Genomic DNA, 17,192 nt, shown 5'->3' with positions numbered 1-17,192 from the left:
AGCGGGGATTAGAACCCATGACCTCTGACTCCCAAGCCCAGGCTCTTTCCACTAAGCCACACAGTTTCATCGTGGTTCTTGTTAAGTTCATTCATTCATTCAATAGTATTTATTGAGCGCTTACTATGTGCAGAGCACTGTACTAAGCGCTTGGAACGAACAAGTCGGCAACAGATAGAGACCGTCCCTGCCCTTTGACGGGCTTACGTTCTAATCTGGGGAGACGGACAGACGAGAACAATGGCAATAAATAGAATCAAGATAGAGTCAAAATAGAGTTAAGTGCTTACTATGTGCCAAGTACCATTCTAAACGCTGGACTAGATACAAGTTAGATCGGATACAGTCCCTGCCCCACATGGGGTTCACAGTCTTCATCCCCATTTTACAGATGAGGGAACTGAGGCCCGGAGAAATGAAGTGCCTTGTCCAAGGTCACCCAGCAGACACGTGGTGGAGCCGGGATTAATAAGAATAATAATGATGGCATTTGTGCTTACTATGTGCTAAGCAGTGTTCTAAGCGCTGGGGATGATGCAAGGTGATCAGGTTGTCCCACTTGGGGCTCAGAGTCTTCATCCCCATTTTACAGATGAGGTAACTGAGGCACAGAGAAGTGAAATGACTTGCCCGAAGTCACACAGCAGACAAGCGGCGGAGCCAGGATTAGAACCCAGGACCTTCGGTCTCCCAGGCCCGTGTTCTACCCACTAAGCCACGCTCCTTCATCATCGTCATCGTCGTCATCATCCATCGTCAATGGTATTTATCGAGAACTTACTTCTTTTTTTTCTAATGGCATGTGTTAAGCACCCTCTGCGTGCCAAGCACTGGGATGGATACGAGCTAATCAGGTTGGACACAGTCCATGTCTCTTGTGGGGCTCACAGTCTTTATCCCCATTTTACAGATGAGGGAACTGAGGCCCAGAGAAGTGAAGCCACTCACCCGAGGTCACACAGTAGACACACGGCGGAGCCAGGATTAGAACCAGTTCCTTCTGACTCCCAGACCCGCCCTCTATCCCCTAGGCCAAGCTGCTTACTGTGTGCAGAGCACTGTACTAAGCCTTTGGGAGAGTAGAATACAACAGAGTTGGAAGACGCATTCCCTGCCAACTGTCACCTTTACCACTCCCTTCCCCTTCCCAAATCCTGGGCTGAGCCCCACTCTGGGACACTTGAGGCCTGAAGCCCCCTCCCCGCCCCAACCCAGGACCCAGGACCCTGACTTTCCCCTCTAGACCGTAAACTCGTTGTGGGCAGGGAATGTGTCTGTTATACTGTCCTCTCTCAAGCGCTTAATACGGCGCTCTGCACACAGTAAGCGCTCAATAAATACAACTGACTGATTTACCATCCTCCCCACCCCCCACCCCCGATCCCGACACCCCTCGGGCACGATTCTCCTTTCCCGATCTTGGCTGGGGTCCCCGGCGGACAAGAACGAGGGCCGGTGTCATACTCATCTTTTAATAAAAAATAAATTAGTCTGGGAGGAGGGCGGGGTGGAGGCAGAGGTGGGACTTGGGAGAAGTCGGGGGTGGGGAGGGTGGGATGTATGTAGTCCACCTGCTCCCCGTCCCCCATCCCCAGCACCAGGGACACGGTGTGTGGCGGGCAAATGGCGGGGTGGGGGTGGGGGGCAGAGCCTGGGGGACGTAGCTGGGGCCCAGGGGACGGCAAATACAGTTTCGGGGCGCGGGAAGGGCGGCCTGGCCGGGACCGGGGCCCCTCGGAAGTCTCGGGGAATGGGAAGTACATTTCCGGGGGTTCAACCAACGTCAGCGAGGACACCTCCTGCCTGGATGGACACGGACGTGAACACACATAGACTCGCATCCCCAAGGGCCCCCTCCACGGGGGTTGAAAAGACCCCAGAATGGCAGCTTTCTGGCCCGTTAGCATTTGGCCTCCTGTCTCCTTTCCATCCCCACAGGCCCCATTAAAATCCCTGCTCTCTTTCCGCCGTCACCAAGTTAGCGTCCCTGCTCCTAACCATCTCCGCCCGTCACAGGCGCCTCCCGATTCATCCCGAAATCTCCCCCGACTCTCTACCCACAAAGACACACACACACACCCCTAAAGCGACCTACCCCCCCCCCCCCCACGGCTCAAACACACCTGCCCTCCCCTAGACCCTCCTCGAGCCGCAGTGCCAGGATACACGCGGGGAGATGGAGGGAGTCGGGCCTCGGGAAGGTGCGTGTCGAGGGGGGCGTCTCTGCCCCCTGCCCCCTCTCAGCCCGGCTCGGGGGTCCCCCGGGGCGGGGCCGGCGCGAGGGAGCAGGAGCGGCAGCAGGACGCTTGGTAGGTGGGGTAGACGCAGAGGCGGGCCTGGACCACCAGGGAACAGGTCGGAGACGAGTCTTGGCAGCGGTCATCTGGGGAGGGGGACGGGGTGGTGAGGAGGGTCCCTCCGGGGCTCTGGGCACCCCCCACCCGGGACCACGATCCCCCCCCCCTCCCCCCGCAGCCTCGGCCCTCCCCCGGAGGACGGGTCGGGGGTCGGGGCCCTTACCCGGACGCTGGCTGCAGGGTTGGTTGTTGCAGGACTGTCTGCGGGGCGGGCGGAGGGCGGGAGGGCAGCGGGCGCTCAGGGTCCGGTTGACCGTCAGGCACTGGACCTCCCTCAGCTGGACGCCCCCCAGGCAGGAGCGCGAACACTAGCGAGAGGGCCGGGACGGGGGCCGAGGGTCAAACCTCAGGTCCCGCGGGGTGGGGAGTGGGGAGGGAGGCTGGGAGAATGGAGGTGGTGTGGGCGGGGGGCCGGGGGAAGGCTGAGCGGGATCGGGAGGAAGGAGGATTCTTCGGGGAAGGGGGTGGGAGGGAGATCAGACCTAGGGGGGCTACGGAGGGAGAAACGGGGGAATTTCTGTGTGTGTGTGTGGTATGTGCTAAGCGCTTACTTTGTGCCGGGCACTGTTCTAAGCGCTGGGGTAGGGAGAAGCTAATCAAGTTGGACACGGTCCCTTGTCCCACAGGGGGCTCACGGTCTTCATCCCCACTGGACAGATGAGGGAACCGAGGCCCAGAGAATAATAATAATAATAATAATAATGTTGGTATTTGTTAAGCGCTTACTATGTGCCGAGCACTGTTCTAAGCGCTGGGGTAAACACAGGGGAATCAGGTTGTCCCACGTGGGGCTCACACTTAATCCCCATTTTACAGATGAGGGAACTGAGGCACAGAGAAGTTAAGTGACTTGCCCACAGTCACACAGCTGACAAGTGAAGTGCCTTGCCTAAAGTCACCCAGCAGACAGGTGGCGGATCCGGGATTAGAACCCAGGTCCTTCTGACTCTCAGACCAGGGCTTCATCTCCTAGGCCACGCCAGGGGCAGGGCGAGATGCACCCCTTTCTCTAGAGCCCCCCCATGAGGGTGGGCCAGGGGATGGAGGCTGGGGGGGGCTGGGTCGAGCAGCCGGCGGCGGGATGGGATGGGGGTCCGGTGCGTTGGGGGGTGGTCCCACTCACAGGGCTCCAGGCGGTGGAGAACCAGCGGTCTGTGCAGTCTCCCCCATGGCAGGGCTGCAGGGTGGGGGGCCGGGGCAGGGAGGAGCATTCGGCCGGGGGGACCACCGAGGTCTCGGCCCCCCGCCTCCGCACGCAGATCACGTCTCGCCGCTGGCTGCCGGGCCCGCAATCCACCGAACACTGGGCGGGGGTGGGGGCGAAGAGAGAGGGAGGGGGGATGAGGCCCTCAGTTCGAGTCCTACCAACGGACCCCTCCCTCCCCCGGGCCCGGTCACCCCCTCCCCACCCCCACTTGCCCCGCTCACCTCGCCCCAGGGTCCGGCGAACCAAACCCGCGAGTCCCGGCAGGGTCCCGAGCTGCAGGCCCGCATCTCCGCGGGGCGGCTGGCGGGGGGGCAGCTCCCCTCCCCCGGCCCCCACTCGCCGCCGCCCCCCGGCCCCTCGCCCTCCCCCGCGCCCCCGCTCCACAGGCAGATCACCGAGCGACGCTGGATCCCCGTCCCGCAGTCGGCCGAGCACTGCGGTGGGGGGGAGCGAGAGCGGACCGGCCGTCAGGGGGGGAGGGGGCGTGACGTCGGGGGGAGAGGGAGGGGGCACCATGGGGGGGAAGAGGTTCGGTGGTTGAGAGGGGGCTCAGGTTTGGAGAGGCTGGCGTCAGTGGGTCATGGCTACCCCCGCGATTAGTACAGTGCCTGGCACATAGTAAGCGCTTAACAAATACCATTATCATTATTACTGGGGATCCGCAGGCAGGTTGGGGGGACCCGGGGGGGCGGGCTGGGATCCTGGGTCACGGGGGGGGCCCAGAGGTCATGGAGGGGTCAGGGATTGCGGGGGGTTAGGAGAGATGGGGCCTAGATGAGGGGTTTGGATTGGCGGGTCGGGGGAGGGCGGGGGAGGGTCCCACCTTGGGGCTCCAGGCGCTGTGGAACCAGGTGTGGGCGCAGGGCCCCATGTGGCAGGGCTGGCTGCTGGGGGGCCTGGGGGGTCCGGGGCGGCAGTCGGCCTCGCTCACCTCGTTGCCCTGGTTACTGACGCAGCGAACCTGGCGGCTCCGCAGGCCCTTCCCGCAACGCACCGAGCACTGGGGGTGTGGAGGGGTGGGGGGTGTCTGTGGGACCCCCCACCCCTGTGCCCTAAATCTCCTCCAGACCTCCGGGGCCAACCCCCCCGCCCCTACCTGCTTCTGACCTCGAGGACCCACCCCCTCCTGACCTCCAGGCCCCTTCCCCACTGACCTCCAGGTCCCACCTCCCACTGACCTCCAGGCCCTGCCCCCCAAATTCTCCGGACCTATGGGCTTCTCTCCAGGCCCCTCCGCCCCCAATCTCCAGGTCCCACCCCCTGCGGACTTCAAGGCCCCGCCCCTGACCTCATCTAGACCTCAGAGCCTTCCCCCTGCAGCCCCCCCACCCCGCCCCTCTGCTCCCCCCTCAGTCCCCAAACCCTGGGCCCAGTGCCCGGCTGACCTGGCTCCATGTGGACTGCACCTCCCAGTGCCCACAGAGGCGCTGCTGGCAGGGACGGGTGGCGTTGGGCGGGGCGAGGCGGGCACAGCGCTGGGGCGGCACGGACGAGCTGCCCTCCCCGAAGTCCTGGCGGCAGCGGAGCTGGCGGTGCTGGCTGCCCGGCCCGCACGACCGGCTGCAGGGTGTCCACTCGCCCGTCTCCCAGCTGGGCCCCACACACGGGCGGGCGGACACACGGACACGCGGGGTGGCGGGGACGGGGCGAGACGCAGGGGGGACGGTTAACCATCAGAGGTCTGACCCGATCCTGACCGGCCCTCCTGCTCCCCTCCCCAGTCTTCCCCCCAAGGCCAGGAGAGACCCCCGGCCCCCTAGCCAGCAGCCCCCCTCCCGTCTCGTCCCTGCCCCAGCCCTTCCCTGCTCCCTTGGGCGGGGGGCCGTGGAGGGGAGGGCACCCGGGGGCCGGGAGAGGGAGGAGGAGGAGGCCAGGGGCGTGTGGGGCGACTCACTATGGTGGACACGGGGGCCCGTGGCAGGACTCCGGGGTGGCGGGTGGCCGGGGGTTGGGAGCGCACTCGCTCTCGTCCAGCTCCTCCCTCCCTTGGCGGGACGTGCACTGGAACACGGGGCTCCAGACTCCTGCGGAGGGGGGACGCGGGAAGCCTGGGTCCCTCCGTCTGTCCCGACCCTCCCCAGCCCCTCTCCCGGGGTAAACCTCTCCCTCCGTCCTTAAATCGGCTCCTCAATCAATCGATCAACCGGTCGATCGGTGGTCTAGCGGCGGAGGAAAGCAGTGTGGCCGAGGGGATAGAGCCCGGGCCTATCCGGGTTCTAATCCCGCCTCCATTTGTCTGCTTGGGCAAGTCACTTCACTTCCCTGAGCCTCATCTGGTAAATGGAGATGAAGACTGTGAGCCTAATGAGGGATAGGGACTGTGTCTATCTCAATCACCTTGTATCTACCCCGGAGCTCAGTTCAATGTTCAGCACGTAGTGAGTGCTTAAAAAATGCCACAGTTATTATTATCGACATGCACTGAGCGCTTACCGTGTGCAGAGCCCTGTAATGAGCGCTTGGGAAAATACGATACAATAGAGTTAGAAGACAGAGTTCCTGTTCTCAAGGAGCTTACGGTCGAGCGGAGGGGAGGGACATCGGTGCCACTGACCGGACAGTGCTCTCCCAAGCGTTTAGGACTGTGCTCAGTAAATAGTAGAGATTGACGGTGTTTGATAAACAGGGGTCGGGAGAGTAGTGTGGCCTAATGGATAGAACTCGGGTCTGGGAGTCAGAGGACTCGGGTTCACGTCTCTGGGCCTCAGTTTCCTCATCTCTTCCCCCGTTTAGACTGTGAGCCCGCCAGTGAGCAGGGACTGTCTCTATCTGTTGCCGAACTGTACATTCCAAGTGCTTAGTACAGTGCTCTGCACACAGTCAGCGCTCAGTAAATACTGTTGAATGAATGAATCTGTAAAATGGGGATTAAGACTGAGAGCCCCTCGCGAGACAGACTGTGTCCAACCTGACTATTTTGTAACCCCCTCAGCGCTTAGTTCAGTGCCTGACAAATAGTAAGCGCTTAACAAATACTATTAAAAAAAAAAAGGAGATGAATCCTGCAAGTGGGGAACGCTTAACAAATACCATAATTATTGCTATGTTATTATTATTACTATTATAAAAACAGAGGGTCTCGGGTTAAGGGGCGGGGCAGGGGTCCAAACCTTTTCCACAGGAGGTGGAGCAGTCGGTCTGCCCTGATCGTCTCCAGTAGCCGGCCGGTGTCCCGAACTGGGGTCCCGGGAGAGGCGGGGCGGGCAGCGGCGGGATCCGGACCTGCCGCTGCAGGATCCCCGGGGGCCGGGCCGGGCGGGGGGCCGGGCCAGGCCGGGAGTTCAATGCCAAGGCTCCTGGGGGTGGGGTGAGGGAGGCGCTTAGGGCCTGGACCCCTCCCACCACCAGCCAGGTCCTCCCTCCTTTCCCGGCTCCCCCGCCCTCCCCGTTACGATGGACACTCGCCTGGTTGGAGCCGGGGCCCGGGGGTCTCCGTTGGGGGGGCCCCGGGGTCCGGGAGGGGCAAGGATATGAGGTACTGATAGGAGACCCCCGAGTTCTCCTCCTGGAAGATCATCTGGGGGAAGAAGCGGAAGCGGGCGGTCACTCGGACCAGATGCGAGAGGCTTCTCCTCCGCCAACTCACCGGGCCCGGTCCCCACCGCACACCTCTTCCCGCCCCCTTCCCGCTCCCCTGCGGCCCTCCGGGCCCCCCCGGTCCTCCCCCCGTCGGCCCCACTGACATAGACGTCCACGGGGTGGGTGGTGGGCCCCTCGGCGGTCAGGCTCTCTCCGGCCCCGTCCTCCCGGGGCGGCCGCTGGTACCGGAACACGGTCCCGCCCGCGGGGTAGCTTCCGGGCGGGTCCACGGCCCAGTTCCCGTTGATGATGGATTTGCCCCCGGGGCCGCGCAGGGCTGAGAAGAGGGGAGAGGGCGGGGGTCACCCGGGCTTCCCTCGGCCGAGGGACTCCCCGGTCCACGGAAGGGACAACTCCCGCTTCCTCCAATCTTATCACCCCCACCCCGTCCCAGTTGTTGGTTAGTCTAACCACGCTCCCTCCCACCGTACTCCCGGACTGTGTCCTGTGACTCTGGCCTTCAAAGCCTTATTGAAGGTTCACCTCCTCCAAGAGGCCTTCCCCGACTGAGCCCTCCTTTCCTCTTCTCCCGCTCTCTTCTCTTCTGCTTTGCTGTCTGTCTCCCCCATTTAGACTGTAAGCCCGTTATTGGGCGGGGATTGTTTCTATCTTTTGCTGAATTGTACATTCCAAGCGCTCAGTACAGTGCTCTGCCCGTAGTAAGCACTCAATAAATACTACTGAACGAATGAATCCTCCTTCCCAACCCCAAACCGCTTTTGTCCATATCCCTCATTTATTTATTTCTATTGATGTCTGTCGGGATGGAAAACTCATTGTGGGCAGGAAATGTGTCCAACACTTAGTACAGTGCTCTGCACACAGTAAGTGCTCAATAAATACTATTCACTGACTGACTGACTGATGTGCGTTTGCGGGGGCAGCGGGAGCCCGGGGAAGGATCGAGGAACTAGCTGGGTCGGTCCGTCAGTCAGTCGGTCATACTTATTGAGCGCTTACTGTGCGCCGAGCACTATACTAAGCGCTTGGGAGACGACTGTAACAGACAAATCTCCGGCCCACAACGAGCTTACAGTCTAGAGGGGGAGAAACTCGGTTAGATGCCCCAAAATAGGTGGTAAAACCTTATCCGTAAACTTGTTGGGGGCAAGGAATGTGTTTGTTTATTGTTATAGTGTACTCTCCCGAGCATTTAGTACAGTGCTCTGCACACAGTCAGTGCTCAATAAATACTAGTGAGTGAGTGAATGAACGAACCAGATATACGTTTTGTAAAGACCACTAAGACCCCTTCCATCCTTCTCAAGGGGAATGCTAACCTTCTCGCCTTTCAGGGTGGGGGGCCGGGGGGTCCCGGGGGCGGGGGAAGGGACGACGACAGGGGAAGTAAACCGTCTAGACTGTAACCTCATCGTGGGCAGGGAACGCGTCTATCTATTGCGGTATCGTCCTCTCCCGAGCGCTCAGTACAGTGCTCTGCACACAGTGAGTGCTCAGTAAGTACCACAATGAATGAACGAGTGAGCGAGTGAAGAGGGAGGTCTCACCGAGGTAGTTGTTGGTGTGGCGGAGCTGGGCGAGGCGGAGCCGGGTGGCCCCGGACGGGACGGTCAGCAGCTTCTGGTAGCCGAGGGGCTGCCCCGGCTCCGTCAGGTTCCCCGACACCAGGCGGCAGGAAGAGCCGTCCCCCCCGCACACGCCACAGGTGTCCGGACGACGCTCCGACCCCAGGAGCCCATCGCAGCCGGGACTCTGGGACGGGGCGGGGGAGACGGGGTTGGGGCGGCGGGGAGGACGCCCCACGGCCGTCCGGCCCCCGCTCCGACCCCGGGATCCCGTCTCCCGCCCCCCTCCGCCGGCCCGGCCCTCACCAGACAGCGGCCGGCCACGCAGATGTCCGCGGCCCCGGGGTGACAGGGCGTCCCGTCCTGGACCGTGTCCGTGTGCCGGACGTAGAAGCGGAAGCCGCGGGGGCGGCAGTTGAGCTCGCAGCGCTGGGAGCCCTGCACTGGGGGCGGGGGAGGGCAACAGGATGGAGGGAGGGGTCACCCCTGGGGGCACCGAGGGGGATCCGTAGGACCGGCGGGCGGTCGGTCGGTCGATAGCGAGCGCTCACTGTGTGCAGAGCGCTGGACTGAACGCTCGGGAGAGTCCAATACAACAGACGCATTCCCTGCCCACGGGGAGCTTCCAGTCCGGAGGGGGAGACCGACAGGAATATGAATAAGTAAATGACGGAAATGGACATAAGGGATCACCGGGGTGGGTCACGGGAGGTTGGGGGGCCGGGGGGGGGTCACCCGGGGATCGTGTGGGGCAATCCCTGGGTTGGCGGGGAGGGGGCGGAGGGGGGAGGCAATGTCAGGGTCACGGCAGCGGGGGGGGGCGGGGTGCCAGGGGACTTCTGGGTCAAGCGAGGTTGCGGCACGGCAAGCAAAAGTCCGGGGGGGCAGAACGCCACAGCCGGGGAGAGGAGGTCAGCTCGGGGCGGGGAAGGCCGGCGGGGTCGTTTTAAGGGGCGGCCGGGGTCCCCCCGACCTTTGCCCTTCCTACCCCAGCCCGACCCCTCCGTCCCCCCCAGCTGCCCCCTCCCACCCTCTCCCGGTCAGTCACACTTTCCAAACTCTGTTCCAGCAGCTGACGCCCAACCACCGCCCCCACCCCCCCAGCCCCTTCTGGACTCCCCACCCCCCCGCCCCCTCCTTCCCCCCCCCCCAGCCCCTGGCAACACAAAGAGCCATCTGTGCCTGCCCTGCCCCCCCACCCCCCCATGGCTTATCTGGCCGGGGACGAAGGCAGCTCCAGACTGCGGAGGGGAGAGGGCAGGGAGACGGCGGGGAGGAAGCAGACAGAGGTCAGACGGACGGACGGACGGATGCACCCGCACCCCCCCGCACGCACACGCAAACGTGCCCCAAGCAGGTCTAAGGCAACCCGGTTGATAGAGAAGAGAAGCTGGCAGGGGCAGAGGAGGAAAAAGGGAAGAATCCAAAGCGGGACCACCCTGAGGGCGAGGTCACGGGGCCGGGGCCTGAGTTTGAATCTCACCCTCCGTGAAAGGTTCCCACACGTAGCGTCGCCCCATGAACTCTTGCGGGTTGAAGGCGGCACACTGCAGGGCCCGGGGGTCCGGACGGTCCGGGGGGCAGGGCTGGGGGCGGCGGGGAGAGGGGTTGGGGATGGGGGATGGTGGGGGGCACCCGGCGGGTTAAGGGAGAGAGAGAAATGACTCGGGGCGGGTGGCTGAGAGGGGAGGTGTGCTCCAGTTCAGCCCCGAGCCAAAGGTCCAGCTAAACGGCCGAGAGCCGGGGTTCTGGAGGGCGAAGGGAGGGCGGCTGGGTCAGGGGAGGGATGGGGGCTGCAGGAAGAGGGGGAGAGAAAAAAAAGCTGGGGTTCCCGGTGTCCCCAAGATCAGATTCACCTCCTGGCTGCAGGCTCGAAGCTGCTCCTTCTCCCCGGGGCACAGAACAGCAGAGGAGACCGGGGCAAACAGGTTCCAGAGGGGCCCGGGTGGGCCGGGGTGACCGGGGGGCCTGGGGAGGCCGGAGCTCAGCAGCGGCAGCCAGTCACCTGAGCTGGGGGGGTTCGACTCCCCCCGGGCCATCCAGGGCCGCCCCCCGGACCACACTGCTTCCTCCTCCCGCCCCTGGGCCCGCCGTCCTCCCTGCTGAGGCCCCTGCAGGAGGCGGGCCCGGGCTGGCATGGTTTTGGGGGTCGGATTCCTGAAGGACGGGGTGATGGGGGGCTGGACCGGAGAGGGCTTGGCTCGGGAGGGTGCCGTCTGGGGGGGCTTTTTTTCTGGGGGTGCCGTCTGAGGGAGCTCGGCTCTGGGGGCCTGGGCTTTGGGAGGTGGGGTCTTGGGGGCCTGGGTTTTAGGGGGCAGCTCGGAGCGGAGGGGGTGGGTTTGTGGCAGGAGGTTTGGCGGCAATGATTCCGTGCCAGGCGGTCCGGGCCCGGGGGGCTGGGTGAGGGGTGGCTCTGTTTGCGGGGGCTCCGTCCTGGAGGAGCGAGGGGGCCGCGTCGCGGGGGCTTGGGCGTCAGAAGCCCGAGTCCCCAGGGTCGGGGGAGGCGAGGCCGGCGGAGGCTTCCGGGGGTGTCGACGGGGCCGGTGCAGGGGCAGGGCGAAGGGGACTCGCCCATACCCAAACATCCCCGGTTTGATGGGCTCTCGCACCCGTGATCTGCGAAGACCGAGGGGGAGGGAAGGGAAAGGAACCAAGGATCGGGATGGGAGGAAGTGGGGTCGCGGGGGGAGGAAGGAGAGGGAAGGGGAAGAAACGGGAGGGAAGGAGAGGGAAGGAGAGGGAAAGGAAAGAAATGGGAGGGAAGGGAAGGGGAAGAAATTGGAGGGAAGGGGAAAGACGGGGAGAAAAGGAGAGGGAAGGGAAGGGGAGGGAAGGGAAAGAAATTGGAGGGAAGGGGAAAGAAGGGGAGGAAAGGAGAGGGAAGGGAAGGGGAGGGAAGGGAAAGAAATTGGAGGGAAGGGGAAAGACGGGGAGAAAAGGAGAGGGAAGGGAAGGGGAGGGAAGGGAAAGAAATTGGAGGGAAGGGGAAAGAAGGGGAGGAAAGGAGAGGGAAGGGAAGGGGAGGGAAGGGAAAGAAATTGGAGGGAAGGGGAAAGAAGGGGAGGAAAGGAGAGGGAAGGGGAGGGAAGGGAAAGAAATTGGAGGGAAGGGGAAAGATGGGGAGGAAAGGAGAGGGAAGTGAAGGGGAGGGAAGGGGAGGGAAAGGGAAGAAATGGGAAGGAAGGGGAAGAAATGGGAAGGAAGGGGAGGGAAGGAGAGGACAGGGGAGCGAAGAGGGCCGAAGTTAGGTTTAATACCGGTGGGAATCTCTCCAATCCGTCCAGACGACCTGCTCTCAGCCCCGCCCCCTCATTCCAACCCCTGCTCCCAGATTCCCAGCCCCGCCCCTCCATTCCCAGCCCCCCCCCCCCCCACCTCGACGCTGGGCGTCCAGATTCCCGGCCCCTCGGCCCCCCCCCCGGCCAAGACCGGTCTCACCTTCGGGCGGCGGAAGGGGTCTCTCGGAGCTGGTCCGTCCCCGGGGGGGGCGGCAGGGGCCCGCCCCTCCCCCGCCCCCTCTCCCGGGGCTGCGGCTTGTAGAGGGGGAGGGCGTCCGGGGCGCGGGGGTCCCGGGCGGGGGGCGGCGGGGGCTCGGGCGGCGGGGGCGGGAGGAAGCCGGGGGTCGCCGACAGGGCGGGGGGCGGCCGGCAGGTCCGGGCCCGGCGCTGCACCCCGAGCCCGCAGGGCTGCGAGCAAGGAGCCCACGGCTCCCACGGGCCCCAGGACCCCCCGGGGACCCCCGCCACGCCCCCGGCCTCCGGCGGAGGGGCCGGCCGCGAACGGCGGGGGCCCATCTGTGGAGGGCGACAGGCAGGGAGGAGCCGGGGGGGCCGGGGACGATGGAGGGGGAGGGGGCCGGGGGGCGGTCAGGACCCCCAGCCGAAGGGAGCATGTGGGGGGACAGAGGCAACTGGAAGGGAGAATAGGGTGGGAGGGCGAGATGGAGGTCATTGGAGAGGACAGTAGGGTGGGGGGACGAGATGGAGGAAACGGAGGGAAGAATAGTTGGGGGCGTGAGATTCACTCAGTTGTATTTACTGAGCGCTTACTGTGTGCAGAGCGCTGGACTAAGCGCTCGAAGGTGGAGGGAACTGGAGGGGAGAAGAGGTGGGGGCGAGAGATGAAGGGAACTGGTGGGGAGAATGGTGGGGGGGTGAGGTGGAGGTCAGTGGAAGGCAGAATTGGGTGGGGGGTGAGGTGGAGGTCATTGGAGTGGAGAATAGAGTGGGGGGAGTGAGATGGAGGGAACTGGGGAGGGGCTTGGCCAGGGACCTCCCCCCCCCCCCCCCCCCCCCCACCTCGTACCCCTCACTCACCTTCTGGTCCAGGCAGAGCTGGGGGAGCAGCAAGCTGAGGGCTAAGGACAGGCTGAGCCTGGGGGAGGGGGGCGAGGGGGGCACAGTCAGCCCCAGGGGATGGGGGAGCACCCCGCTCCCCCCTCCCCCCCCCCCCCCCCCCCCCCCCGCCGCCATGCGGGTCCCCCTCTCCTCACCGGCCGGCCTCCATCGTCCACTTCGTCGAGGCCCGGGGCGGGGCCTGCTATTCCAACATGCGCCAACGGCCAGGGGAGGCCTGGAGGCCTGCCGGGAGGAGGCCTGCCGGGAGAGGAGGGTCTCAGCCCCGCGGCCCCCTCACCCTCTGTCTCCCCCCCCTTCTGGTGGCCGCCCAGACCCTCCCCCTCGGGTTCCCTCAGGCCCCCAGCCTTCCTCCGGCCTTAATCCCCCTCCCTAATCTGGAGCCTCCGGTATTTCTGGCTCTCTCCTCCCCAGCGCCGGCCCCCTCCCCCCAACCCATCCCCGGCCTGGCACGCAAAGCGCTGGGGGGTCCCGCGACCCCTTCCCATCCTGTCCCCCCCTCTGCCTCTGTGCCCCAAACCCTGGGGGCCGGGGGGGGGTGTCTCCTTTCACCTGCACCGAGCGGATCTCCGAGGAAGGAGAAGACTCTCCGGGTCTCCCTCACTCCCGGGCCTCTCCCCCTGGCTGGAGGTCCTCCCTGGGGTCTAGCCTCCCTCCCTCCCGCTGTAATCTCAGCTTCCCCCACCCCACCTCCACCCCTCCACAACTGCCACCTCCTCTACTCTGCTTTCCAGGAAAAAAAAAAAAAAAGCCCAAAAAACTTCGTGTTTCTGCTAGAGCCAAAAGACGCAAGAGGGAGACAGAGCTGGAAAGAGATGAGGTAGTCAGAGACAGTCAGCTGCAGAGAGACAGAAATCAGAGATGGGGGGAGATGATGTTCCTTCCTCTCTCCAGCCCCTCCCCACCGCCCCCCTTCTATTTCTGGGTGCCCTCTCTGTCTCTCCGGTCTCTCCTCTTCCTTTGGGTGTCTCCGTGTCTCTCTGGTCCCCACTTTTGCCTCTGGGTGTCTCTGGGTGTCTCTCTCTGTCTCCACGTCTCTCTGTTCTCTGCCTCTGGGTCTCTCCCGGTCGTCTCTCCGTCCCCTGTCCGGTCCCCCGGAGGCCTCCGCTGGCCCCAGTCACCGTCTCTATCTCTCCGTGTCTCTGCCGGCCCTACGCGTCTCTGTCTCGGTGTCTCTGTCCGGGCTGCTCCCAGGAGAAAGCGGGGTGGGGGGCTGAGAGGTGGGGTGGGGGGGGTTGACGTGAATCCCGGGGCTCCGGCCAGCCCTGACGCCCTTTCTGGACGCCTTCGGGCCCCACCCTCTCCCTGACTAGGCCTCCCCGCCCCTGCCATGGCCAAGGGAGGCGGAGATCCAGAGAGATGGTCACTCGGGGACAGAGATAGAAACAGGGGCCGGCAGAGACGGACCTCAGGGAGAGACAGAGGTGGTGGAGAGACAGAGATGGTGGAGAGACGGAGAAACAGCCCAAGCCCCCCGGCCCCTCTTCCCCTCGCTGATCTTTGACCTCTCCGGGTCAGGACCTGCGGCGGCGGAGGAGGAGAGCGGGCTGGGCCTCGGAGCTTCGGGAACCACGTGCCGTCTTTTAAACCCTTTCCCTCCCGGTCTTTCCCGTTGGAGAGATGATGAGGATGAGGAGGATGGTTTTTGTTAGGCCCTTATTGTGTGCCAAGCACTGTTCTAAGCGCTGACGACGACCTGGCGGAGGGTCTCTGTGCTGACACCCGGCCCGAACAGAGGGCCTGGTCCCGGGCCCGGCTGCCCCACCCCCGGGCCCAGGCTGCCCCCCCCCCCAGGTTCAAGCTGCCCTCTATCCGGCTTCGGGCCGGGCACGGTGCCCCGGGGTCGGATTACCACTTCAGGCCAGGACCCGGGGACGGAGAAGGAAAATAGGAGGGCTCGGCGGGGGGAGGGGGCGGGAAGGGCAGGGCCGACCCCCCCCCATCCCTCCTCTGGGCTGGGGGAGACAGGTGGACACGCACACACCCTCACACACACACTGGGACCTCAGTTGTGGGGGGTAAAGGGCGTGTCTCTGCTCCTCTGAGGGTCTCTGCCCCGGGAACTTTGGGGTCCTGGGCCTCTCTGAAGCGCATCCCGGGGGGGTGGGGGGCCCTTCCCGCCTCGCCCCCGCGGTCCGAGGATCCAGGAGTCCGAGTGTCCGGATCCAAGCCGCAGGGCCCGGGAGGGACGGGGCAGGGGCCGGGGGGAGGACGAGCGCGACAACCGGGGCTCCTTACCCTGTTCAGTAGCGGCCCGGTCCTGTCCGGTTCTGTCCTGTCCGGTCCGGTCCGGCCTCTTAACCCCTCTGCCTCCGGCCTGGACCGGCTCCGCTCGGCTCGTGGATTGAACCTCGCTCGGCTCCGGCCCGCGGCCCCGCCCCCAGCCCCTCCCCCCCCACGTCCCGCCCCCCGGTGTCCCGCCCCCCGAGGAACCGCCCCGCCCCGGCCGGAGACCCTCCGGCTCTGCCCAGCCCGAAGATGACCCGAAGATGACCCGCGGACACCCCCCTGCCCCCCACAGGCCGGGGAAAGCTGGGAGGTGGGGAGGGGGGGAATCCCCATGTCTGCCCCAGGGGATGGAGGTCGAGGCGGGGAGGGCGGGAGGTTGGGCTTAATAATAAATAATGATGGTATTTGTTAAGCGCTTACTATGTGCCAAGCACCGCTCCCACGTGGGGCTCCCAGGCTTCACCCCCATTTTCCAGATGAGGTCACTGAGGCCCAGAGAAGTGAAGTGACTTGCCCACAGTCACCCGGCTGACAAGTGGCGGAGGCGGGATTAGAACTCACGTCCCCTGACTCCCAAGCCCGGGCTCCTGCCACTAAGCCACGCTGCTTCTCTGTGAAGCGCTTACTATGGATCCAGTGGGGTGGATAGAAGCAAATCGGGTCGGACACAGGCCCCGTCCCACGTGGGGCTCACGGTCTCCATCCCCATTTTACAGTTGAGGGAACTGAGGCCTAGGGAAGTGAGGTGACTTGACCAAGGTCACGTAGCAGACGAGTGGCGGAGCCCGGATGAGACCCCAGGACCTTCTGACTCCCGGGCCAGGGCTCTACTCACTAGGCCAGGATGCTTCCGCTTGGGGGGGGCGTGGGGGGGGCATATGTGTGTGTGTGTGTCTGTGTGGTGGGGGCGGGGGGACAACCGGAGGCGGGGGGACCGACCACACTCTGCCTGAGAGACAGAGATAAAGAGAGACAGAGAGAGATCCCAAGACCCCCCTCCCTCCCGGGACGTGCCTCCCACCCAGGGAAGAGGGGAGGGCCGCCCGGCGGGAAGCGGGGGCGCAGGGCCACGTAAACGAAATTCATATGCCCCAACAAATTAATTTTGTTGAGTTTCAGGAGTGAGAGGTGGAGATGGGGCCGGGGGCCACACGATGGACATTCCAGAGACCCCAGACCCACCACAAGGTCCTAGATTTCCGGGAGAAGCGGGAAGGGGGAGAGGGAGAGATGCTCCTTCTTCCTCCTCCTCCTCCTCGGGAAGGGGGCGACCCCGGATCCCGTCGGTGGGACTGGAAGGCGGAGAGGCCGCCGAGGGTCCGGCCGAGAGAGACGGGCCGGGAGAGAGAGCCGGGGAGACCCCGGGGGAGCTACGGGGGGAGACGGGGTGGGAGCAGAGATCCAAGGGCAGGGGAGACCCGGGGACAGTAGGGGAAGAAGGGCAAAGGGGGCGGGGGAGAGGGAGGCCCCAGCCGGGCCAGGCCAGGACGGCCGGACGCCAGGACCGGATACCAGATGTGCACATCTGCCCACGCCAAGAGGAGGCCCACGCCCGGCCGGGGAGGGTGCAGGGGGTAAACTGAGGCAGGGGCTTTAAGAGCGTTAAAACGCCCTCCCGTCCATCGACACCTCGCCCTCCCCCCCCACCCTCCAGAAAGCCCCCTTTAGGGAGGATGTCGGGGTCCCCCCTGCCTCGCCCCTCCCCATTCCCCGCCACATCTCCCGGGGGTCGGGGAGCCGGGGAAGGAGTGGGGGGGGGTCGGGGAAAGGGGGTCGGCAGGGGGTGGGGGTGGGGAGAAGGAACCCAGGAATCCGGGCGCCCCGGATCGGAGGGAGGAGAGCGCTTCCGCCAGTGTCCGCCAGGGGGCGACGGTCTCCGCGTCCGCCTAAGACGGAGCCACAGCGGCCCCTGGTGGCCGCGGCCCGAGACCGGCGGAGC

At 64.7% G+C, this 17,192-nt stretch overlaps 1 protein-coding gene and 1 pseudogene across 1 annotated transcript; both read right to left on the bottom strand.

The window, feature by feature from the left end:
- Window positions 1–1,518: 1,518 nt before the first annotated feature.
- On the bottom strand, window positions 1,519–15,389 carry ADAMTSL4 (ADAMTS like 4). Its single transcript, XM_039910871.1, has 19 exons — window positions 15,263–15,389; window positions 13,162–13,264; window positions 12,986–13,043; window positions 12,276–12,463; window positions 12,108–12,233; window positions 10,526–11,285; window positions 10,153–10,255; window positions 8,976–9,112; window positions 8,652–8,856; window positions 7,248–7,420; window positions 6,970–7,081; window positions 6,675–6,860; window positions 5,459–5,588; window positions 4,950–5,154; window positions 4,388–4,564; window positions 3,786–3,998; window positions 3,481–3,660; window positions 2,521–2,665; window positions 1,519–2,383 (listed from the first exon to the last, which is right to left on the bottom strand). The coding sequence occupies exons 2-19, from the start codon at window positions 13,173–13,175 to the stop codon at window positions 2,241–2,243; spliced, it is 3,255 nt and encodes a 1,084-aa protein (XP_039766805.1). The 5' UTR covers window positions 13,176–13,264; window positions 15,263–15,389; the 3' UTR covers window positions 1,519–2,240.
- On the bottom strand, window positions 8,330–8,437 carry LOC114808621 (annotated as a pseudogene).
- Window positions 15,390–17,192: the final 1,803 nt, after the last annotated feature.

The sequence above is a fragment of the Ornithorhynchus anatinus genome, chromosome X5, assembly GCF_004115215.2.
Source record: "Ornithorhynchus anatinus isolate Pmale09 chromosome X5, mOrnAna1.pri.v4, whole genome shotgun sequence".
NCBI classification, from domain to species: Eukaryota; Metazoa; Chordata; class Mammalia; order Monotremata; family Ornithorhynchidae; genus Ornithorhynchus; species Ornithorhynchus anatinus.
This window is presented reverse-complemented; position numbering and strand designations above follow the sequence as displayed.

Coding starts and splice junctions, on each gene's coding strand:
- ADAMTSL4 (XM_039910871.1), bottom strand. Junction 12,234..12,275: donor GCGACCCCCGGCTTCCTCCC/GCCCCCGCCGCC, acceptor CGCCCGGGACCC/CCGCGCCCCGGACGCCCTCC. Junction 10,256..10,525: donor TTCGAGCCTGCAGCCAGGAG/GTGAATCTGATC, acceptor CGCCGCCCCCAG/CCCTGCCCCCCGGACCGTCC.